The 24,997-nt window shown below is 36.8% G+C and overlaps 1 protein-coding gene across 9 annotated transcripts in view; it reads left to right on the forward strand.

Moving 5' to 3' along the window:
* ARHGAP24 (Rho GTPase activating protein 24) overlaps nucleotides 1-24,997 on the forward strand; it is a 528,054-nt gene that overhangs the window by 476,042 nt on the left and 27,015 nt on the right. For all 9 annotated transcript variants that reach the window (XM_002804123.4, XM_028848595.2, XM_078001956.1 and 6 more), the window contains 2 exons: nucleotides 21,356-21,488; nucleotides 24,218-24,291. In XM_002804123.4, coding sequence (XP_002804169.1) covers nucleotides 21,356-21,488; nucleotides 24,218-24,291 — 207 coding nt within the window. The remainder of the gene's footprint in view (nucleotides 1-21,355; nucleotides 21,489-24,217; nucleotides 24,292-24,997) is intronic.

Consider the following 24,997-nt stretch of genomic DNA (forward strand, 5'->3'; position numbering starts at 1 on the left):
ACTTCATGAGACAATAATGAGTTTCAGTGCCCTCTTTTAATATTTATATATGGCTAATTATATCACATTGACATTATTGCAAAACATATTTATTAAAATTGTTTTTCCATGGGCATTTATAATTTGGTTCTTATAGCAGATTTTTTGCTAATGTAGGGGAATTGAGGAATATTTTCTATATTTTAGGATACTTGTAAGAACAGATGTGCCCCGTGAGCAGTTATCTCCAAATCAAGTTCTTGATAACCACTGGCTGACAATAAAAAATATCGTCCAAAGTTTATAAAATGTGACCCTACTTATCCCTTTATAAAATGTATGCATTTTTGCATAAAACACACCAATGTATAAACAGACTGAAGAAATCATTAAAAAAGATTTCTATTGCCAAAAGACTCTATGAGGTGCTGGGTCTTTCAGAAGTCTTAACAGGAGTGTTATACTCACACCCATCATTTGACTTTTTCCTTTAAGCTATGTTTTCCTGTCAGCACCCTTGATTTCCTATGGCCATTTCCTACATTGAGACTCTATGACCAGTTAGAGATACTGTCTGTCTTAGGGCTGACGGAGTTTCTCAAAATTCTACAAAATGAAACAGTTTATTTTTTAGGTCACGTTGCTCTTGCACTTACCTTAACATATGCACAAATAAAAGAAGCCAATTAATACATTCAGCATTTGGCCTGAAAACCTCCTTAGCCAGGGCCACAAGTTCACCAGGAATGTTCTCTATGTTCCAAGTTACTGCAGTCGATAGTCTTGTTAATTTTTCCAGCACTGTTTAATAAGCATTTACCTTTCTCTAGCCTCTAACAGCAATTATTTTCACTGTTCGCCAAGCTCTTAGTAATAGTTTCCTCACTGGCTGTGCAGACTCTGCCTGGTTCCAGTGCCAATACCCAAACCATATTTTAGGTTTTTGTTGCAGCAGCACCCAATTTCTAGTACCAATGACTGTTTGAGGTATCTATTGCTTCATACCAAACCAATCCAAATGTTTTTAGTTTAAAACAACTTTTTCAGATTCTGCACGTGGGCAATGCTCGGCAGAAAGGCTCTGTCTCTGTTCCACTTGGTATTGGATGCTGCAATTTAGGGCAGCTACCGTATCCTAGAGAGCTTTACTGACAAAACAGGTGCCTAAGTTGGGTTGGGTAGAATAGCCGATGGCTGATTGAGTCTCTTGCTTTCTCTTCTCAGTCTTGTATCCTTCAGGGCTCCTCCCTATAGCTGATGGTTGAAACTCTTTACACCGTGGCTCAGGACTGAAAGATAGTAAGGGTGGAAGCTACAAGACCTTTAAGGGGTAGGCCCAGAACTGATGCAATGTCACATCCACTGCATACGCTTCGTCAATGGCAAATCACGAGACCAAATCAGCTTAAAAAGGAGAGAAAGCTGACTCTACTTCTTGATAGAAATAATGTTATGGATATATAAGGATGAGAGAAATTATCAACAGTCACCTTTGTGAACAATCTACCTTATTCATTCATTCGACAAATAATTTAGGAATGTTAACTATGTCTTAGACACTGTTCTAGATGAAAGAGACAAGGTGCATTCTCTTCTGGGGTTTGCATTATGAGTCATAGGCAGATAAACAATAAACAGCAAATATATAAATAATTTTGAAAAGTAATGAGGGTGACATGCTAATATGCTAGTGAGTAAAGTGGTGGAGATACCCCGTCTCCTTCCTGAGGACCTAACATTTGAGCTGGGACTTGAATGACAAGAGGCCTGTTTACCTACCCTATGGTGGAGGTATAACAGGCATGTTGCAGGTAGAGGAAAAGCAAGTGCAAAGTCCTAGAGACAGGAACAGCTTAGCTTGCTTGAAGAACATAAAGAAGGCCATTGGTGGGCCAGACGTAGTGGCTTATGCCTGTAATCCCAGCACTTTGGGAGGCCGAAGTGGGAGGATCCCTTAAGGCTAGGAGTTCCAGACCTGGCTGGACAATAAAGTGAGACTGTCTCTACAATAAAAAATCAAATTAAAAAATTAGCTGTCTGTGGTGGTGCACACCAGTAATTCTAGCAACTTAGGAGGCTGAGGCAGGAGAATCACTTGAGCCCAGGAGTTTGAGGCTGCAATGAGTTATGATCATACTGCTGGCACTTTAGCCTGGATGGCAGAGCAAGACCCTGTCTCTAAAAAATTTTTTTTAAAATTAAATATAAAAGAAAGGAGGTCACTATGACAGGAATGCAGTGAGTGATGATGAATAGTGTCCACAGAGGTTGATTCTGTATGGCCTGGCAGATTATAATAATTTCTTTTTCTTTTACTTTTTCTTTTCTTTTTTTAAAAAAATTTTTAATTTTTAAATTTTTTTAATTTTTATTTTTATTTTTTTGACAGAGTCTCCCTCTATCACCCAGAATGGAGTGCAGTGGCACAATCTCAGCTCACTGCAACCTCTGTCTCCTGGGTTCAAGCGATTCTCCTGCCTCAGCCTCCCAAGTGACTGAGATTACAGGTGCATGCCACCATACCTGGCTAATTTTTTATTTGTTTTAGTAGAGACAGGGATTCTCCATGTTGGCTAGGCTGGTCTCAAACTCCTGACCTCAGGTGATCCACCCGCCTCAGCCTCCCAAAGTGTTGGGATTACAGGCGTGAACCACCACACCTGGCCTATAACAAGAAATTTAGTTCTTATTCTAAGTGAAATGGAAATTGTTAAAATATTTTTAGCAAGTAAATGAAATAATTTTATTTACATGTTAAAAAGGTCACTCTGGCAACTGAAATATCCTTTTGATAAACTGTCAAGCTTGAATCCCTTTGTCTCCAGTGGCAGATATGCAAATTCCTGGATTCTGGTGATTAGAAGAAGGAGTTCCCAGATCCATGAATGGTGAGGTAATAAGAAGAGAGTAACATATTTGTGGCAAAATGTAATTGTGAGCTACATGGGGAGGGGAAAGAAAATCCATAATTTCCCAGAGGATGGTGAGGTTATTTTCAGAAACTTGTCCAAGCAGAATGTTCTGCCCCTATGTGGCTTTATAAAGTTAATTGGCTGCTTGATATTTCACATGGTCAAGTCCTAGCTCAGCTTTAGTCATTGGGATGTGGAGACAAACTGCCAGGGAACGTTCTTTAGTTCAAGTTTATCTCACCCGGGTTCTTTAATCCTTCCCCTATTGTTTTCGATGTTTTGTACCTATCCGCCCTCTTCTGAAGAGCATCTGTGTTCTTAAATATGCCTGTGGTTTTGAAGCTATGGATTTGTCTGGGGTCCATAGCCTCAAAATGATAAAAATACAGACTGTGCATAATGTTTTGAATAGACATTAAGTTGTAAATACAGAAATGTTTCCTTGTGAAACATTTTAAAGAGTAAGAATGAATTAATATTTTCCCTGTTTATTCTAATAATGCTTATTTCTCACCAAAGAGTCAATAGGATTCAGGTTTTGTCTCTATTTGTTAAAATATATTTATTAAAACCTAGAAAGAAGTTCCCACGGGTATTCTGCAAAGATAATCTCTAGTCACTGACATTGTATGTCTAATGGTAAGTGCTGAAATTTAATTTTTAAAGTGAACTTTAAAAATAACGTTTTAAAATATCATAAAGTTATTAAGTTTAATTTGAATATTATTTAATTTAATACCATAAAGTTATTAAGTTTAATCTGAATGTTATTAAAGTTATATTTTGATTATAACATTTTATGTACAATTTAGAATATGGAAGAATACAAGAAGGAAATGCGAATATTTTAAAATTCAACACTCCATAGAGCTCTTACTATACATAGCAGATAAATAAATAGATAAGCAGAGATTTAGATGTGTCAAAATTCAACTATGTATAAAAGGTATTGGAATCATACACCTTTTACATCTTTTCTCCTTCACATTAAATCATGGACATTTTCCCATGTCATTAAGTAGTTTTCACTGTGTGTGATCTTAAGGACTATATAATGTGTGATCTTAAGGACCATATAATAATTCATCGTATCAGTGCATTGATTTCTTTAATTCTGGCCCTTTTGTTTTCAATGTTTTGCACATATCTGTCCTCAGCTAAAGAGCATATATTCATACATCTGCCTATGCTTTGGAAGCTATGGATCTATTTGGGATTTGGAAGATAATGTTTCACCTTTGAATGGGAAGAAAACACTTTGTCCTGTGTGAGGGAAAAAAAGAAAAGATGGTGTGAGAAAAAGACATTTGAAATTCATATGCTGTGGGAATTTACAGTAGTTGTGAGTGCATGGATGAGCCTTTATTAAGCCATGGACTTTCTGCTCTTCTTTAATTATATTGTATGCTCTTTTTTCCAGTTCTGAAGTTCAAGTTTGAGACTTTTATATAGGCATGACTCATTGTTCCTACAGTTATGACATATTCCCACATACTCCTTGGGCAGTGAATTTTGTGAGAAAGGGCATTCTCATTGACCTGAAAGAAGTTGTATTCTTTCAATTCCTGTCAACTGTAAAAGCAAACAAACAAAAGAAAACAGATATCATAGTTTCTAACCATTCTTGTCTTTATTCTTTCTATTTAGGAAGGGTAACAAATTAAAACATAACTTTTTATATTAAACTTCCAAGTTTTGAGGGGACAAAAATGAAATCTAGAATGTGTAAAATCAAATTAGATACTGAATGTTATTTTGTTACCAAAGTCCTCCAGATGGTATCAGCTGTTCAAGAAGACACATTTTGGAAGCGTTGGGAAGGTAGGGTCAAGAATGGCAGTGTGGTCACCATCCTAGCATTAACTGCTGGGCAACAGAATAACTATGCTCTTACAACACAGTGTTCAGGAGCAAGACAGAGGCTTCACGAAGCCAGGAATTTTATACATTCTGTCCAAGAATCCTGAAAACAACTGCTGTCGGAGGTACCCCAGCTGCCCACCCACGTACTGAGTTCACACTTCCCTTGTCCCTCCTTCTCCTATTCTCCCCTTTCACTTATTTTTCAAACTTCTTTTGGTGACTAAATAAACTGCAAGTCCACAGAGATAAAATGAAAAAATAAAAGCCTAAAATTTAGGAGACAGAAAAGCCAGACATACTTTAATTTAATCCTCTGGGAAGGAATTTAGGTCTGGGGATTACTGAACTGAGTTATGAAAAAGTGAACTTGAAAGTGGGGAGCACTACAGACATAGTAGAGATTCTCCAGTATTAGTATGTGTAAGAATGACTTTGAGAAATATCTTAAGATTCAGATGCCCAGACCCCACTTTGCTCTCATTCTGATTTAAATGGTTGGAGAATGCCTAGGAATCTGCATTGTAAATAAATCCACAGGTGATTTTTTTTTTTAATCTGCCTGTGCTGCCCAGGGGCAGGAACCATGTCCTCCTAGTCATGGACTTATCCTCTGCACCCAGTACAGAGGCTGGCAGAGAGCAGGCACTAGGTCAGGGCAGAGGGAGACTCATAGGCACTAGTGCAATTATTATAAGCATAAAGATGTTGAAATGAGGAGAGTGTCCAATGTGAAGGGGGGAATGAGATCTGGATTCCAAGGGAAGACAGGAGTATGTGTGGTAAGGAGAAGGAAATAAGCCCGTTCCTCAGGGCAAAAAGCTGGGGCCAGTGAAGCGACAGAGATCACTCTGACTGAGAGTTGGTTACAGAGATCAGAGGAAAGGAAGAGGAGACAGTGGAGGGCTGTGAAATCTGGTCTGTCCAGTCTAGACTCTTGTTTTTGACAGAGCATATGTGCACTTTGCGATCAGAGATTGGGAAACCCATTTGACCACCAGTGCATTAAAACAAATGAGCAGCCCCAAATATATCAAGAAAAAAAGATGTTTTGTTTGGGGCAGAAAAATCCATCATCTGCTGCGGCAAATTAAAACACAGGAGGTAGTTAGTAGATAAAATGTTCATTCTTTAAGGAAGAATAATAACTTTAACAATAATAACCTACCTTGTGCTGGATACTATCCTGATTATTTCATTTAATCCTCAACTTCCTGAAGGTTCTATCTAAGATTACTCTGTTTATTCCCTTCAAAGCATTTGATCGCCTTTAGTAGTTATCTTGTTCGTTTCTTTACTGCTTATCATCTGCCTTGCCCATGGCAATTTAAACTCCTTGAGGGCAGGATCCTTACCTGTCCTGATGCTACACCCCTCTCTGAGCACAACACCAGGTGTATAGTATGCACCAAATATTTATCAAGAGAATATCCTAATACCTACATGTTTTACAAATGAAGATCTTTGCTCATGCTCGCTTCTGCAACACATATACTAAAATTGGAAGATCCTTGCTCATTTTAATTTGTTCTACCCTAGTATTTAAAATGTTTGAGTGTTTGTGCTGAGGCAGTGCTACACATTCTCATGGCTTTGCTGCTGCTGTTCCAGTAGTAGAAGGGCTGCTCTCAGCCCAGAGCCCAGATCTCTTTCTAAACAGCAGAACCTGCCCCTTTTCTGTTTTAAAATCCAAGTCCCTATACATGACTATTTGAATAATCCCATGCTCCCTTCGCCCACCCCGCCACCCTCTGCATGTGCACCTTTCTCTTTGGGAGAGCTTAACAAATTCACCCAACTCCCCTTCCTTGTGGAGTTTTCCATGATCCCTGTAATATTTTCCTTGGATTGCCATAAAAAAGCATTGCAAACTGGGTAGCTGAAAACAACAACAACAACAACAACAACAAAAAAAAAAAAAAAAAAAAAAAAAAAAAAACAGTAACTTATCTCATATTTCTGGAAGCTGAAAATCCAAATCAAGATGTCAGCAGAGCCATGCTCTCTCTGAAGGATTTAGGGAAGTATCTGTTTCATGCCTTTCTCTTAACTTCTGATATTTGCCAACAACCCTTGTTGTTCCTTAGCTTGTAGCTACATAACTCCGACCTCTGTCCCCATTTCCACATGTCATTCGTCTCCCCAGGTAATTCTTATATGCACGGTCCTAAAACCATAACTTGGGAAATACCAGCTGGACTATCAGCTGCAGGAGTGTATAGTAAAGGATATTGATCATTAGAATTGATGTAACTCTGTTTGTTATATATGAAATGGGAAAAGGGTAGCAGCAGAATCAACATCACACCATTACTGGGAGCAACATATAAGTTCTGACAGAGCTAAGCAAGCCATACGCTATTGTGAGATAAACTATTTTCTGGGGTATAGAGTTGATGTGTAAAATACATGATTTCCTTCCTGCTGAATAGGGCCTGAAGTTTCAAGACAGCCTGAAAGGTACACTCCTCCCTTTTTACACTTTAATCCATGCAAAAACTCAAACTCTGAAGGTTTCAGTAGCAAACTGTACAGTTATAGAGCATCAATATCATAGTGTAAATAAAAGATCTAAGGGCAGGGCTTAATGGAAGACAGTGGAGAAAGCAAGTGGTAGCTTGAGGGCATGTGAACCAGTAAAAGGGAGGAATTTACATTCTTAAAGAGTTGGAAAAGCAAAGAACTGACTCCCAGGAATTTGCCTAAGGCAAGCCCTGTGTGTGTAGATGGTGAACAAGCTACCTATTTTCAGCACACTAAATGATTTTCTGAAGTCAAGGAGAGGGGCTAGCCCCTAAAGTCCTGAATAGCTGTTTACTTATAGTAATTCTTAATGTTCCTATTTTTTAGTATTTCTCAAACTTCTCTCATTCACATACTACCCTCTTTACCGTGGTAGCGGGGAGGTGGGGACAGGATCCTTGCTCCCAGAGTTCCCAAGATGGTGGTGGACCAATTCCAAGATGGCGGCAAGCCTTGTGTTCTTTGACCTGGGGTTCTTGGCCTCACCGATTCCAAAGAATGGAATCTTGGGCCGTGCGGTGAGTGTTATAGCTCTATTAGAAGCCGTGGGTCACGGAAGAGAACCGTGGAATCCAGTGACTAGTGTTCAGCTTAATTAGGAGGAACCTGGGCACTTAGCCAATGCAGGAACAAGGGCAAGCCTTAGCGCGACTGGGAGCAGCAATGGGCGCGTGGACTGGATCAGCAGCACAGTGGACACCCTAGCGGGATGGAAGTCAGCGGTGGGTCTGCGACCCTGGCAAACAGCAGTGGTGGATGGTGAGCGAAAGCTCAGCTCCAGCGGTAACAAATGGGGACCAGAAGAAAGTGCAGTTGCAAGATTTAATAGAGTGAAAGCAGAGCTCCCATACAAAGGGAAGGGACCCAAACAGGGTAGCCATTGCTGACTCCAATGCCCGGGGTTATATCCCTATCATTGTCCCTCCCCCTGTGCTCTCAGGCAATAGATGATTGGCTATTTCTTTACCTCCTGTTTTTGCCTAATTAGCATTTTAGTGAGCTCTCTTTACTACCTGATTGGTCAGGTGTCAGCTAAGTTGCAAGCCCGGTGTTTAAAGGTGGATGCGGTCACCTTCCCAGCTAGGCTTAGGGATTCTTAGTCAGCCTAGGAAATTCAGCTAGTCCTGTCTCTCACCCTCATGCATTTAGCCATTTCCGTATAATGCCTGTGCTAGGTTGATTGATATTTTTCTTTAAATGTATTCCAGTTTTCTTTATCAGTTTTGTGGTAAAAGGGAATTTATATATTATTGTTCTTTGCAAACCAGCACTACTTGCATAAACACAAGGTCAATGTAACATAACCACAATGACAACAAGAACATGTTATTAAATGTCCCTGGATATGGCTGCTTTCTCTAGATGCTGACCCTAAGGCCCTCTGTTGATTTGATGAAAATGGAGATTGGCATGTGCTGGTACCATTTTAACATGCCTCTTTTTCCCAAACGATGCTTCCTCTTTGATGTAATCAGGAGAATTGAAAGAGAATGAAGAAAGAATTGGTGTTTCTGCTAAGTTATTTCATGTCAATATCCTGTTTCTGTGGCACCTTGCATTACTTGGAATAACCCACACTTTGGGAAATATAGTCGGGTCACCTTTGCTAACACTGGGAGGCCTCTTTCCTTTAAATGCTTGGCTTCTTCTCTAATTTGAACAAAGAGTAACTCACAAGAGTTCCATGAAACTGCTTTGTAAACACACCAAGATCTGAAAAATAACAGGCTTTAAGGAAAAATATCTCATATGTGAGAAATACCTCCATGAATGGGTATTAACTAAATATTTTATGTGGGACAGGGTGTAAACTAAAAATCTGTCATGTTGCATCATGTTTTACTCTGTGATATAGCTAAAAAGCCCATGCATCTAGAATTGGGAGTATGAGCTTTGCTTTCCTTTCAATTTATCTTTGCAGAATTTCGGCTCACTTCCACTGAAACCCAATGGGTTATAAATAAAAGCGCCCAATTAACCAAGAGGTTTTCCAGCATTTGGCATATCTATCAGTTGGTGTTTGTCTACTTATTTGCAAGAACGTAGTGTAGAAGTTAAAAGTTCAGGCTTCCGTGACAGAAAGATGTGGGACTAAATCTGCCACTTACTACCCATGTTAATGAAACAAAACTGGTTACCTAACTTCTCAAAACTAATTTCGTCATATAAAATAGAAACCATAATGTCTAATCTCACAGGGTTGTTGTATTCATTCACTTAAAAATAAAACAAAACGGAACAAAAATACCTGGAATATGTAAGTGAAATTGCACAGGCCCTGGCATGCTATAGGCACTTTTTATTGTCATTTTAAGTATGATGATGGGGATAATGAAGGCATATGGTTTTAAAATATTTGATTTTCTGATTCTTTTGATAATTCATGTTAAGGAAATGGTTACAAAGTCTCTAAGGAATTAATAGTAATGTTCTGGGAATATCAGTTTAGGGTTGAGACAAACATCTGTGCTATCATGGGAACACACATTTACATACCCAAGAGGACATCACTGTGGATATTCATTGAAAACTGTGTTCATAAAGTAAAACACATAGAACTAGAAGATGAACTCAAAGAAGGTAGAGGATTTTGTGAACCTTAATTATCTTTTTTATCTCTAATGTCTGATATAATGTAGGCATTCGAAAATAGAATAATGTCTGATATAATGTGGGCATTCAATAAATATTCAAAGAATAGTCAATACTAGGAGTATATTTTGAAAGTCATTGTTGAATGAAAAAATGCCCGTATTTCTGCTATCTCAGGAAGTAGAAAACTCAAGTGCTTGTTTCTATAGATTACAATTTAGGAAGCTTGAAAATTATCATGCTGAAAAATAATTTCTAAACTTCTGTTGGAATTTAACTTTTGTCAAGTAAGGCAAAATGCCTGCCTGGGTCAGTGTACAAAGTCATAGTCCCATTTATGAATGGGTTCAAAATTTCATAAAAAACCACAGATCTAAGTCAGGACCAGTACCTTTATTTGTTTTCTGCTCCTGCAATGTTGTCGTGAATATCGATGCACTATACTTCCAAAGTAAACTAGATTTTGATTTATAACAAAGCAATAATAACAAAAACCAAACCAGAATAAAACAAAAAAACTTGCCTCTTCTCAATTAAATTTGTTTCATCACTCTTTCTTTCCTCACTCTGACCCCTCTTACAAAGTAGTCCAAACAGAAAACACTAATGTAAGAAACATCTGACGTGTAGTGACAAAGGATCCCTTCTAGCAAAGCTCACGACTGCGTTTTAATGTGAGAGCCACAGGAAAGACATAACTGGATTCTTTTAAAGCTTTTTATGTGTTCCCCTCGATTTATACATACATATGTATAGGTATGGTATCGTCCAGTCCAATACACTAAGAATACTTCCATGTTGGAATAAAAGATTGTTGAAGTATTCAGAGAAGGGACAAGTTTTGTGTGAACTTGAATGATTTTGGCAATAACTTATTGACTCAACTGGATATACCAGAAAATCTTTTTAATTTCCCTGTTACAATATGAGTTAGAGATTCAGCTGTGTAAAAACTAGGCCTCTAGTTACTCATCTCTTGCATGAAGCACAAGGATTTGTTTACTTTATTTATTTTTATTGGAAGAAAATATGTTTTCTAGAAAAGAATATGTATGTTTTTCATTGTTTATCCCTGAATTAGATAATCATAATTTTCTTGTAGTGAATATGGCAGGAAATGAGTGACATGCAATAAGGTCATTGTTGGGGACACATTAATACGTTACTTTCTAGCCTTCATTAGCTGGAAAATTATTTGCGATGTTTGGCTATATTTTATTTTTTATTTTAAAATGGAAATATTAAAGTATATATAATATGGCTTTTAAATGCTGTTAGAGAATATACACACACACACGCACACATGCGCGCACACACACACACACATTTAAGCATAAATGTACCCCTCAGCATGAAAACACCAATAATGCTTCTCTTGGGAAGTCCTTGGTTACATAATCTAAAGTCTCTCCAATTATAAGAAAAATTGTTGAATGTATTATGAAGATTACATTTCCTTTGTTTCTTCTGAAACTCCATCTGCAGAGCTTAGTGAAGGGAAAAAGATGTAGGCAGGCAAAATACAATGGCGAAGTAACTAAATACAGCCAAAACTTCTCTATTTTTGCTATGCCAAGTTCATTAACGTTTTGCCAAAACTTTTAAGACCATATGAAACTGAAATTACAACCCATTGCACTTCAAGTCCTAGGTTCAACTGAAGCAAGAAAGTGCTGTGTGATGAAGTCTCAGGCATATATTAATACATTTACTAATAATGAAAAGACAGGAAATTGGAACAGCCATGTAAACTCTCAATGAAAAAATACTATGAAGGGTTTGTGTATCAGGAATCAAAGGTTAGGAAAATAGTGTACCCCAGCTTAGCAAAAAATCAAAACTCATTATCTATAGAATCCAATTAGATTACTGCATCATTATAGTGCACCTAGAGATTGTGTATTATTTCATTGACTTCTTTATATTTCTGAGTCATTCCTGGGAGAAATGTGAGGTGAGCAAGAAGTTCACCTCTCTCAAACTAGTCGTGTAACCTATTGTATGGTGGATAGTATAGTATATAGTATAGGTGCTATTTGTTAAGTATAACATTAAAATTTCTACAAACGTGTTTTCTTGTTGTATCTCTTACAGTGAGTAGGTTATATCCACCTGAAAATAGGCCACCTGACTTGGCAATATCTACCAATCTTTTAAATCATTCTTGCATTCCCTAGTATATATGTTATACTTTGTGAATTTAGAAAGTCATGTTCCACAGAGCAGTCAGAGAAGAAGTTAATGTGTGGATACTACTTCATTATGACTCCCAATCTAAATCTAGAATGCCTGTGTTTATTAAAAGTCTTAAGCAAACTAATTACTTTGTCCACTGGTAACTACAGATACTCTGTAGGACCTCAAGGCTTTAGCTTTCTCCTGGGACAAATATAGACAAATGCAATGAAGATCCACTGACACTGAGAAGAGAACAACATCCCACAGGAGATTTGATTGATTTTCTTCATACCATAAAACTGTTTGGATATGTTTACAATAATTCTACAATGAACAAAATATATATGTATCTGTATGTATGTACATTTATGTGTGTAATATGTGTATGTACACACATTTACAATAGAATCTCTGTAGTTTGCAAACAAACTATCATATCTTTATCATTGTTTATTTCAAATGTCAATACTTGTTCTAAATAATTATATAGATCATTGATACGACTAGGATCTTAGTTTAATAGAAAAGTCTTTGTGGGCTCGTTGACTTTAGATTTAATCGCTTTGGGAGAAAATTAATGAGTTACTTTGTAATTTTGAGAAATATTAGTGTCATTGCAGTATGAGATGTATTGTGTGCATTTGAATGTTACTTCTAAGCTAAATTTGGATATAAGATTGAATCTTGGGTCTAAAATCAGTAAAGCTAGAGGGACATATTGAGTCATCTTAATAGCTGTGTTGATTTATTTTATAACTGACAGCATTTAAGGTTTTAATTAGGTTTTGTGCTTGTTGCAGCTGAATGCATATGTTGTACAAAGTAGCCTGTTTAAAAGAGTTTCATACTGATGTAATTATTATTTTAAGGAAACTTTTCTGAATGTTCTACATCAAGCCTTGTAAGTGTCTCAATCCTGCTAACTTTTCTTTTTTGGTTAAAACACCTTGGTACTGTAATAGAAAATGTCAGAATTTATTTTTATTCTTTAGTCTACATTTTTAATTTACATAGGCACATTAGAATATGTCTAATTCTAAAGTGAATTGATTCTCTCAAACATTAATTCAAACTAAATGACAACAACTCTAATGACTACTTTATAAAATAAGTGTGTGTTTTTTGTGGCATACATATTTGTTTATTTATGCTTAAACCATTGCCCTTTGCATTCAAATCATATTCAAAAGCTATACAACAATTCATTTTGTTTGTTATTTATATTTAGTACTGATGTTTACCACTTACATGTGTTTTTTAAAGGAGTTAGAGGTAGGAGGACAGTCTTGATATCGGGAAAACCAGTTAATATGGTATTGTGTTAGTGGAGGTGAGTAATACAAACTAGAACTTAAGCAGTGTCAGTAAGAATGCCAAAGAAGGCATGGATTCATAAGCTATTATGTCAGAATATATATGAACCAGGCATTTGTATTCTTTTTTAACTTCCCAGGTAATTCCAACATACTGTTCAGTCAGAGAATCACCAATTGCTGTCAGATTTAGGTCTTGGGAACAGTCAAATTCAGTTTGACTTCTAGGTTTCTTGCTCGTTTGTGTAAATGGTGATGCCATTCATTGTGGAAAAAAAAAATCCTAAAGAGGAACAATTTTACACAAGGGGAGATTTTTCTGTTGTTGCCAGTCAATTTTGTTCACGTGAAGTTCAAATATGTATGAAACATCTAAGAATTCAGTGGAAAGGTCTGATACAGAGATAGATATTATGTAGTCATGTAGCAAAGTGATAGTGGAACTCATGGATTAATCCAAAGAGTGTGCAGGTCATCCAGGAAAACACCACCACTTAGAGGCCAGCAGAGGAAGAGCTAACTAATAAGGAATGGTGGTCAGAGAAGAGGCAAGGAGGTGGAAGGGAAAGGCAAGTAAGGTGTCAAAGAAACATTGAAATAGAGACTTACTCATGGGAAATATTAGTCAGAAATAGAAAATGAATAAATATCCATAATTTTTTTCAGTTAGGGAGTTAGCTACTTTCTTTTTGAGGAGTCTATTGTTTAGAAGCACCAAACTCAGATTGCTCAAAGTAATCTCTGTCTTACAGCTATACTACAAGGTGTTTTATATTTATTTGTTTATTATTATCTTATATATGTAAAGAGAGTGATTTGTGTACACGTGTGTGTGTGTGTGTACTCACATGCACGTGTTTGCACATATGGGATCTTGGAGTGAATGTACATTAAACAGTCAAATATTATTTTTACATGATAATCTAGCATTGAAAGGGAGAAGTCTCTACACACATGCCTCTATACACAGTAGTAATTCTAGAGGGAGGAAAGAAAAGATCGATGTGACAGTTTGGTAAAGCTGGGCACTATATTAGTTTGTTTTCATGCTGCTGATAAAGACATACCTGAGACTGCGCAATTTATGAAAGAAAGAGGTTTCATGGAGAACTCACAGTTCCATATGGCTGGGGAAGCCTCACAATCATGGCAGAAGGCAAGGAGGAGCAAGTCACATCTTACGTGGATGGCAGCAGGCAAAGAGAGAGCTTGTGCAGGCAGACTCCCCATTTTTAAAACCGTCAGATCTCATGAGATCCATTCACTATCATGAGAACAGCACAGGAAAGACCCACCCCCATGATTTGATCATCTCCCACTGAGTCCTTCCCACAACATGCGGGAATTATAAGAGCTACAAGATGAGATTTGGGTGGGGACACAGGGCCAAACCATATCAGGCACTATGTCCCCACCAACATTCTTTCCACCACGTCTTCCACTGGGGAATACTGGAGAGACAAATACGTAACTAGTAGGCTCCCACGGATGCTAGAAGTGTCCAGATTTAAACTGGTGACCATTACACATTGGAACTGCCTCCTTTCGTTGGAGTTTTCCACTCCAAATCCATGTTCTGTATCAGTGTTCCTCAATATTGGCTGCATAAGAGAATAAAATATCAATGCCAAAGCTTTAACCCAGATCAACTATACCAGAATGTATAAAACCTAGTCAACAATTATTAGAAAACGTTTTCAGTTAATTCCAGTGTGCAGCCAAGGTTGTGAATCTTTGTGTTCTGTATCACATTGGTTTATCTGACAGTATTTCTATAAATTTACATTAACTGAAAGCATGTTTCTGTTTTTGCAATAACATTTCATTACCTAGTACTCTGACAGTACCATCAACAGTTTTATAGACAAGCTCACCAAAAGTAGACTTGGGGGTTGTTTTAGTCAATTTAAACTGTCGTAATAAAATACTGTAGACTGGTAGCTTAAACAACAGAAACTTCTTATTTCACAGTTCCAGAAATTGGAAATCTAAGATCAGGGTGTTAATATGGTTGTGCTCTGGTGAAGGCTGTCTTCTTGGCTTGCAGATAACTGTCTTCTGACTGGATTCTTGGACAAGGGGAGAGAGAAAGAGCAAGCTCTTTAGTGTCTCATTTTATAAAAGCCCTAATCCCATCAGGCCAAGGCCCCACCCTCATGAACTCATCAAACCCTAATTACCTCTCAGAGCTGTAACTCCAAGTACCATTGCATTAGAAGTTAGGGCTTCGATGTACAAAGAGGATAGGTGGATATTCAGCCCATAGCAGGTATCATGCAGTTCTCTGCCATCAGCAGCTTTAAACCAGGAGAATTCTACTGGGACAAGCACTAGTTCAATGTAGTCCAGCACTTAGCCTGGAGGTGAAACAGTCCTTTGGTTTTGTATATAATTCAGTGGTGACATTTATGTAGCTGTGCAATAAGCCATGACAGGTTTAACCAGATTCTAGTTTCACTGCTGAAAAGTGCATCAGTTTTGACAGATACATAAAAAAATAAGTTTGAACAGAACCAGACTTTTTAAAGAGATGTTGAATTTAGTCTGGAGCTGCTTAGTATCTTTGGAATTGCTTTTCTGTGTCTTGGTGAACTCAGCAGGCAAAGCAGAGTATTGCTTAAGCAAGACCATTTGGTGGTAGCATTCATGTTGGAAGTACTGCCAAATGCTTTCAGTCTCATGGATGTTCTCCCTGGAGGCTGATGGATATGACATTATTATTTTTTAATTCTAAGCGAATTTTAGATCATCCCATTGTGCTTGTTGCAGATAAGTTCACAATATCTTTAATAACTTCCTGTGTAGGTGCATTGCAAATTCATTCTATTCAGTTAAACCAAGGAATTATACTGTATTCTCTGCATAGTATTCAGAGTGAAAAATTCCCATTTCTAATTTTGAGACTTAAATGTTACAAGGTTTTGTCTATGTAATATTATACTTGTAATTATGGTGGCATTTGGATTTATCAGTGTGTGTAAGTATGTTTATGAGGAAAGGAGGAATGGGGATGGATGATGAGCAGGGAGGGATTCTTGTCAGACTCCTTTATCCTTGTTCAGATTAATAAGAGGCCTATATTGCACCTAGATGCTAAGCAGGACAGATAATTTCCAGGAAATATAAAGAACATTCTTCAGATCACATACTTGGCAGGAACTCAGCAGTTAGAATATACAGAAGTGTTATGAAGTAGAGAAAAATGAGGCATGGTATGGAAAAGTGAGAAATATAAACTCAAAGGAAGAAAAAAGGGTCTATGTTGTTCATTTATTTTTCACCTACCATGTAGCATGAGGCTGTGCACATCACAGGTGTTCAGAAACTGTTTGGTGAGTAAATGAGTGATCCCAGAAGGATCGAAGTAGACCGATGAGAATACAAAATTAGGTCAATCATAGGAAGCCTCATGGAATTCTCCCTTTAAGTTTGTAAAAAAAAAGCAATAACCAGGAGGAAACAGGATTCAGACATAAAGTCCACGTACAATATAAGATGCGAACCAAACCTATATGTTGCTCAATTAAGGGACATATGCTACAAAGCTCCTCCTGGTCTGATAGCTCTTTCACTCAGATCTTTGGGCCTATCTTGTACTGCCTTTTTCCTACCTCTGGATATAACGTGCTTGATTACATATCTTACCTTCTGAAAAGGCTCTACTACCAGCTGAGTGAAAGGGACTTGAGTCTGTATAATGACTTTATATTAGCAAATAGTTTTGAACTTCTACCGTTAAAAGACAGAATTACAACAAATCTAGTTTTGCAGATCTTCATTGACTTATTTTGTGGTTCTAGAATCTAGCAGCAGTTTGGGACAAAATGGTTTGGAATGTTCCACCCTACCACATGTGCAGGTTATATTTACAGGACGAGAAAAAGAAGTAACCTACGGAAAACAGAAGCGAGGTACAGAGACAGCCCCATTACATGGTTTACATCTCATACATGGTTTGAACAGCTGCCTGTGATTGACTGAAACGCAGCTGTTTGTTCCTCATTAGGTTTTCACTTTGTTTCTGGTACTGAGTTAGGTTGCAATTAGGAACCTGTAGGGAGGACTCCTTGGGCGAATTTCAGTTTTATTTAACATACCAGAGAGCATGACTCTAAAGCACCTCGTATCTCAGTGATTAGCCAAAAATAATTTTTGTCTGTGCAGTTTCCTGTTGAAGTACCCCAAATGGGGTTAATAGCAGAACCTACTCATTGGCCTTCAGTGAGGCCTGATATGTGCAGATGTGTTGTTGTTATTAGGTGAAAATTTTTTATTATCCATTGTACATAGACCTTTGCCACAATGCAGTCACTTCACTTCACTTTGGTGAAGACTGAGGGGTATTTCTCTGAGATAAAGATGACACTTTCTTTTAGGTACATTGGGCAATTAGTAAATCATACTGATATCTAATTAATTGGTTGCACATATTGAAGTAGATATTAATTTGGCAAAGTAGTGGATTTTCAATAGGAGATAGAAGGCTAGAGAGTGAGATTGACAGGGTTGCTATTTTGTAGACTGAACATACAAAGATATTTTTCAGAGAAACACCAGACTTCCCCATTGTAATGGGTAGCCTACTGACAATTAGGGCATGTGACTGAGAACCTCTTGAGGTGAATCAGAACTGGAAAAATATGTTAGATTCTGTCCAGAAATGATTATTTTCTTCAGTGAGAAAGGACAAAGCAAAAATGAAAACTCTAGAAAAATGCTGAGGTCTCTATTTCTACAGGGAAGCCTAAGTTTAATCAAGCCAAAAAAAGAGAGTCATCAATTTTTAAATTTTAGCCTTTAAGCAAAAGTTAATAAACTTTGTTAATAAATATATATATAATTGTTCATTTTTTCTTCATTTCTATATAATTAGCTGTGTTCATATATACTATAATGTTAGAAAGCTCCTGTAATGTATCACTTCTGGGAAGAAATAAAATAATCATCCCATTCCACCTTTTACCATGATTCATGTCTCAAATACTTCTATTCTTGGAACATTACTGCAGCTTTGGCGCTAAGAAAATTGCTGGTAGAGGAAGAATGATTCTATGGCCCTTCATCCTTCACAATTTTTACACCATCCCATTGTCTAACTTTGCAATCTCGCCATCTAGTGTTCAAAGGTTCTCAATACCATAGTTTATAAAATGCTTCACTTCATTAAAAGCAAAACAGTAGAGTAAGTGCTAAGGAAGTTCCCTTAAAAACAGTGTGTTTGGGAACAGTCAATGTAATAAATAGATCATCAATGAAACTTTAAAGCAGATTTCTTGTTAAATATGTTTCTTGTTAATCATTATTGTCTCATTTATAGTATTTATTTATAACTATTTGATACCTTCTGTTTATATAGTCATGAAATTGTATATAACATACTCTGTATATTGAAAAATATACTTATTTATTTTATATTTTATTTTTATATTCTTCTATATTTGTACTACCTGTAACTAACAAAATTGTCATTGACTCTGAAGGCAAACAAATCTGAGTCAGGACAGTAGATTGGGTTAGAGTGGAATCAAAAGGAAATAGTTTATTGGAATATTTGACTGCTATGCCTATCCTGCCCCAGGCTGCGTTTTTTTTACTACTAATGACTGTCCCTTCGAGGGGTAGATATAGCAAGAAAAACACAGAAGGCTTTGATGCACATGAAATACGGTGGCTTGTCAGAAAACAAACAAAAATACTATTGTCTTCCTTGTCTTACCATTGAGACTATTTTAGGTATGTCTTTTTAAAATGATTTTTTTGGAATTTAGTTTTAGGAATTAATGAGTTAATTGCAGTTTTCAAGATGTCCTGGAAACATGATTTCTATTTTCATTACAAGGTTTTAAGATAACCTCTTCTGCAGTGTTTATCAGTTCAGAATTTTAGAAAGAAAAATATATATTTATTTAATTATCAAGAAGATACAATTAACTAGTTAAAACAAGCCCTTTCAGATAACCTCCATCATTTTAACATCTATAAAACAGTTGACAATATGCCTGTTTTGAGAGACTCCAATGTCAAAATGGAAAACCTCAGCCCTTACCCTGAAGGAGGCGAAGTCCTATGGTCCATGAGGTTGCTGCCTACTGCACAGACCTTACCTGTTTCCATTCTGGGCTCTGACCTTCTTAGCCTTTGTCAATTCTGCAAGGACAGGAGACCTCCTCCCACTTTAGGCTGTTTTTCTCCCTTGCTTTGATCAGAAATGCCTTCTTCTGTCCTTAGACACCCTTCAGATCTTGGCTCAAACATCATTTTCTCAGAGAAGCCCTCGAAATCCTGTCTTGTTATTAGATGGTATGCAATAATTTTCCATATTTCTACTCACCTTATTTTGTAATCACATACTTGTCTTATTATCAGCTTAATATCTGCTGTCTTGACTAGACTACAAGTCGTGAGCAGGCTGGAATAATACCTTTTTTATTTAAACCCCTGGGGTCCTAGGCCTTGTGTTTTCTATAATGTCCATTAGGAGTAGATGTGCAGTAAATAGCTGATGAAATCAACCCATGGGATTTCACGGGTTTGAAACTGAGAACTGAGAAGCCCATTGTCTCAGCTCATATAATTTCGTAAAGTGGGCTCTGCTTCCATGCTGCCACTGGGATAAGAGAATATTCACTGAGGCAGGAAACCCCACTGCCTGCATCCCAACTCCTCAGAGCACACCTCTCTGGGGACATGTCACTTCCTGCAGCACAGCTTGGGAGTGAGGTAAAGAATTCCCTGGATTGTTCGCTACCACTCTTCCCGGTTCACAGGAATCAACTCTCCTTTCACACTTTTGCTTATTCTCCCCGGAGATACAAAAAACAAAACGACTTCGCCCACACAAATAAAAACTCTATTCTTCCTGTCTTTGCTATCATCCATCTTCATGGATTAACAGGAAATATAAGATACAGAAGACAAAATATAAATTAATATTTTAGTAAGTTATTTAGTAAGTTATCTTGCCACTCACACTCAGCAGAGGATACAAATAAATTATTCAAGTTATGTAAAGGACATTAAGTTTTTATTGTTTATTTTCATAGCATTTCTCTTCTTTTCTAGAACACTCTAAGGATTCCCAGCTATCTTAGAATATTAGACAAACAATTATGCTTAGAATCAATCATTTTCAAAATGAGCTCTGTTAAAAATGTATAGCATGTCACACTAAGCTTCGAGTATCTATAGGCAAACACCAACACTTTCTCAAAAATGAGTTCAACATTTTGAGAGATGAGTGGGAATTTAGTAATTCATTTTTATATTGAATACACACATATACTCATCTATAGATTTGGTATTTTTTGTAAATTTTATTACAATATATTTTATTTCAGATCTAATATATTCTCATTGTTTTCTTAAGTTAACACCTTTGCTCACTATCAAATACACACAAAGAAAAATGCTTGAATGTTCAAACCACAGAGGATTCTTTAATTTTTTTTTATTTTTATGGGTACGTAGTCGGTGTGTATATTTATGGGGTACATGAGATATTGTGATACAGGCCTATAATGTGTAATAATCACATCAGGGTAAATGGGCTATGTATCATCTCAAACATTCATCATATCTTTCTGTTATAAACATTCTAATTATACTGTTTTAGTTATTTTTAAATGTACAATAAATTATTGTTGACTGCAGTCACCCTGTTTTGCTATCAAATACTAGATCTTATACATTCTACCTTGCTATATTTTGTACCCATTAACCATCCCCACTCCCACCCCACCCACCCACACACACATACACTTATCCCTCCCAGCCTCTGGTAACCATCATTCCACCTTTACACTGAGGATTCTGTAGATCTTTCTAGGCCTTCTTCTCTCCACCTAATACACATCACATAAATGAGTGCTCTCTGAAAACTGGGTTGATTCATTCCATTGCCAACTTGGATGGAATTCTAACTCTTGGACTCTTGAAAAAAATAAATAGAATGGTATGAAGTTTACTCCAAAGAATATCTTCACACTTCTATCTCCACAGCAACACAGATGTACACACGGTGGCATCACTTCTTAAGCTGTACCTCCGAGAACTTCCAGAACCAGTTATTCCTTATGCGAAGTATGAAGATTTTTTGTCATGTGCCAAACTGCTCAGCAAGGAAGAGGAAGTGGTAAGTTGATGCATTTATTTCCAAATAAGCTTTCGTTTGGAATTTTTATGTGTGTTCTTAGTCTTAAATCTGTAAATTTCCATTGCCCTATCCCAGTGTTATTCTCCACTATCCTTTGCATTGACCTCACACACACTGAGACTTTCCAAATACAGCTCAAGTACCATTTCTGATCCCCTCTCTGATCAAAAAAAGAAATATAGCTGAATAAATTAAATCAGCACGGCATGCCACTTTATTTCCCTAAATGGTAAATGCAATGCTATGTCAGGCCACACATCACACACAAAAAAGTGACTGCTGTGTCTCATAATCTTTTAATTATGTGAACACAAACCACTTCAAACAGTGGCTTGTATACAAAAAATCCTACCTACTGTTTCTTTAAACGGATTTGGTAAGGTATAATTTTTATGCTATACAATTGCCCATTTAAAATGTATAATTCAGTGTTTTTTAGTATATTCTCAGAGTTGTGCAACTCTGAGATATTATGTTATCACCAAAATCTAATTTCCGAATATTTGCAATATTTTTATTGCCTCAAAATAAACCTCATACCCTCCCTTAATTCTGCTTTTTCCCCAGTTCTTGGCAACTACTAATCTATTTTCTGTCCCTAAAGATTTGCCTATTCTGGACATTCCTTATAAATGGAGTCATTCAATGTTTTTGTGTGTGTGTGTGTGTGTGTGCACGATTGGCTTCTTTCACTGTTTTCAAAGTTTACTCATTTTGTGCCACTTATCAGTATATCATTCATTTTAATTCTAAACAATGTTCCATTATTCATCCATTCATCGGACAGACCTGTGGGTGTTTTTGTTTTTTTTTTTCATTATTTGGCTATTATGAATAATGTTGTTGTGAACATCCATGTACAAAGTTTGGCATGGACCTATGTTTTTATTTCTCTTAAGTGTATACCTAGAAGGTAGAATTATTGTGCCATATGTAACTCTGTGTTTTTCAAAAGGCCTCCAGCATTTTACATTCCCATCAGCAATGAGTGCAGATTCTGATTTCTTCAAATCTTTGCCATCGCTTGTTACCTGTCTTTTTTATCCTAGCCATCCTAACATGAGTAAAGTCGTCTCATTGAAGGTTGAATGACATTTCCCTGATGGCTAATGATGCTGAACATCTTTTCATGTACTTATTGGATATTAGTATATTTTCTTTGGAGAAATATCTATTCCGATTATTTCCCCATTTTCAATTGGGTTATTTGCCTTATTATTAATAGTATTGAGTTGTAAGAGTTTATATAGTTTAGATATATGTCCCTTATAAATATGATTTTTAAGTATTTTCTCACATTCTGTGCATTGTCTCTTCATTTTATTGATGGTGTCCTTTGAAACACAAAAGTTGTACATTTTGATGAAGTCAAATTTATCTATTTTTAATCATTTGTGGTTTTGTGTCATACCTAAGAAGACTTTGCTTAATACAAGGTCACAAAGAGTTACTCCTATATTTTCTTCTAAGAATTCTATAGCCTCAGCTTTTACATTTAGAACTATGATTCACTTTGAGTTCATTTTTGTTTTTGGTGTGAGGAAAGGAACAAACTTAATTCTTCTTCGTGTGGATATACAATTGTCCCACCACCATTTGTAAAACACTATTCTTTACCCCATTAGATTTTTTTGGCACTCATGTCAAAAACTGCTGCCTATATATATATAGAGAGAGAGAGAGAGAGATGGATTCTCACTCTGTCATCCAGGCTGGAGTGCAGTGGCGCGATCTCAGCTCACTGCAAGCTCCGCCTCCTGGGTTCGCCATTCTCCTGCCTCAGCCTCCCAAGTAGCTGGGACTATAGGTGCCCGCCACAACTCCCAGCTAAATTTTTTTTTTTTTTCTGTATTTTTAGTAGAGATGGGGTTTCACCGTGTTAGCCAGCATGGTCTTGATGTCCTGACCTCATGATCGGCCCACCTCAGCCTCCCAAAGTGCTGGGATTACAGGCGTGAGCCACCGCACCCGGCCTAACTGCTGCCTGTTTTTATAAATGCAGTTTTATTCCATTTGTTAAATAATATTGTCTGTGGCTGCTTTTGCACTACAACAGAAGAGTTGAGTGGTTGCAAACAGAGACCATTTGTCCCATAAAGCCTCAAATATTTACTATCTGGACCTTTATGGGCAGAAGAAGAAAGCAAATTACATTATCCATTGGCTTTTCTGGTATCATTTACATTTTAGGGGAAGTCATACAATGAGAAGAACCATATAAATTAGTCCCTTGTGAAATTTCCAGAAAGATCACGTTTTTCAATTATCCTCCCTCCCCAAATGATGTATCCTAAACCTGACCAGCTCTGAAAGACTTTCGTCAGTAGATGTGTTTATCTATGATCTACACATGCTAAAACTGGGAAGGATGCTCACTACATAGTTTACTTTTCTTCAAATAATATTATTAATAAATGAGCTTATCTTCTCTTTTCAGTCAATTGCGAACAAATGTTAAAAATGATAAATAGCTTTACTTGAATCTGTTTCTCCACAAATAGTACTTATGGAGATATTTTAAATGCTGGTACATATTTGAAAACATTTCTAAAATATTCACTGTGATAGTGGTAAGTGCTCGGGACAAGATCTTTCACTGATAACATATGAAACTAATTTTTTAAAAAAATTATATGGCCATTTCCACTTGCTTTAATTCTAAGGTGAACATGTAGAAAGATAACATTTATTTTCTTCTTTGTACTCAGGGTGTTAAGGAATTAGCAAAGCAGGTGAAGAGTTTGCCAGTGGTAAATTATAACCTCCTCAAGTATATTTGCAGGTAAGGACTGTCCTAACGACGAATGTAAACAACACAAGACATATTTAGCCTGATCCTAATTTGTGTTTGACAATGAATAAAATCACTCAACTGCTTTGAGCCCTAGTGTTGGCCTCTGTAAAATTAAAAGGTTGGACAAGGTGATCTCAAAGGCTTCTTTGAGCATTAAATTGCTTGATTTTGAAATTTAATGTTTCTGAAGTTTCTCTTGCCTCTACACACTAAAGATTTGTTGTTCTGAACATCAATCAAGTTGTTTGTACTCTTTCAGGAGTGGCGTTGTTTAGGAAAAGAAGCATGCCACCTTGGCATGAGAAAGATCTGCATGGGAGCCAAGATTGTGCCATTGACTAGTTGCCTGTCTTTATGCAATTCTCTTATTCTTTCTGAGTCTCAGGGTCCCAATAGGTAAAATGGTAATTAAAACATGTATTTCACATAGTTGTTTTAAAAATTGAATTATAGTTTAAGTGACTAATATATAGTAAGCATTCAATAAATGTTATTTTCTTTCCACTTCTTTCCCATCTCAGGTTTCATCAAAAAGACGTTTGTAACTGAATTCTGTTAGAAAAGTAATTGTGCCTGAAAAATGTACCTCTCAATGTATAACTCAAGGCCTCAAATGGGATATGCCATGTATGTGCCCCTGTTTAAGGAACCAAATATGCAAAATTGAAACAGTATAAATTTAAATAGAGAGTGA

This window comes from Macaca mulatta, chromosome 5 (assembly GCF_049350105.2).
Source record: "Macaca mulatta isolate MMU2019108-1 chromosome 5, T2T-MMU8v2.0, whole genome shotgun sequence".
Lineage (NCBI taxonomy): Eukaryota > Metazoa > Chordata > Mammalia > Primates > Cercopithecidae > Macaca > Macaca mulatta.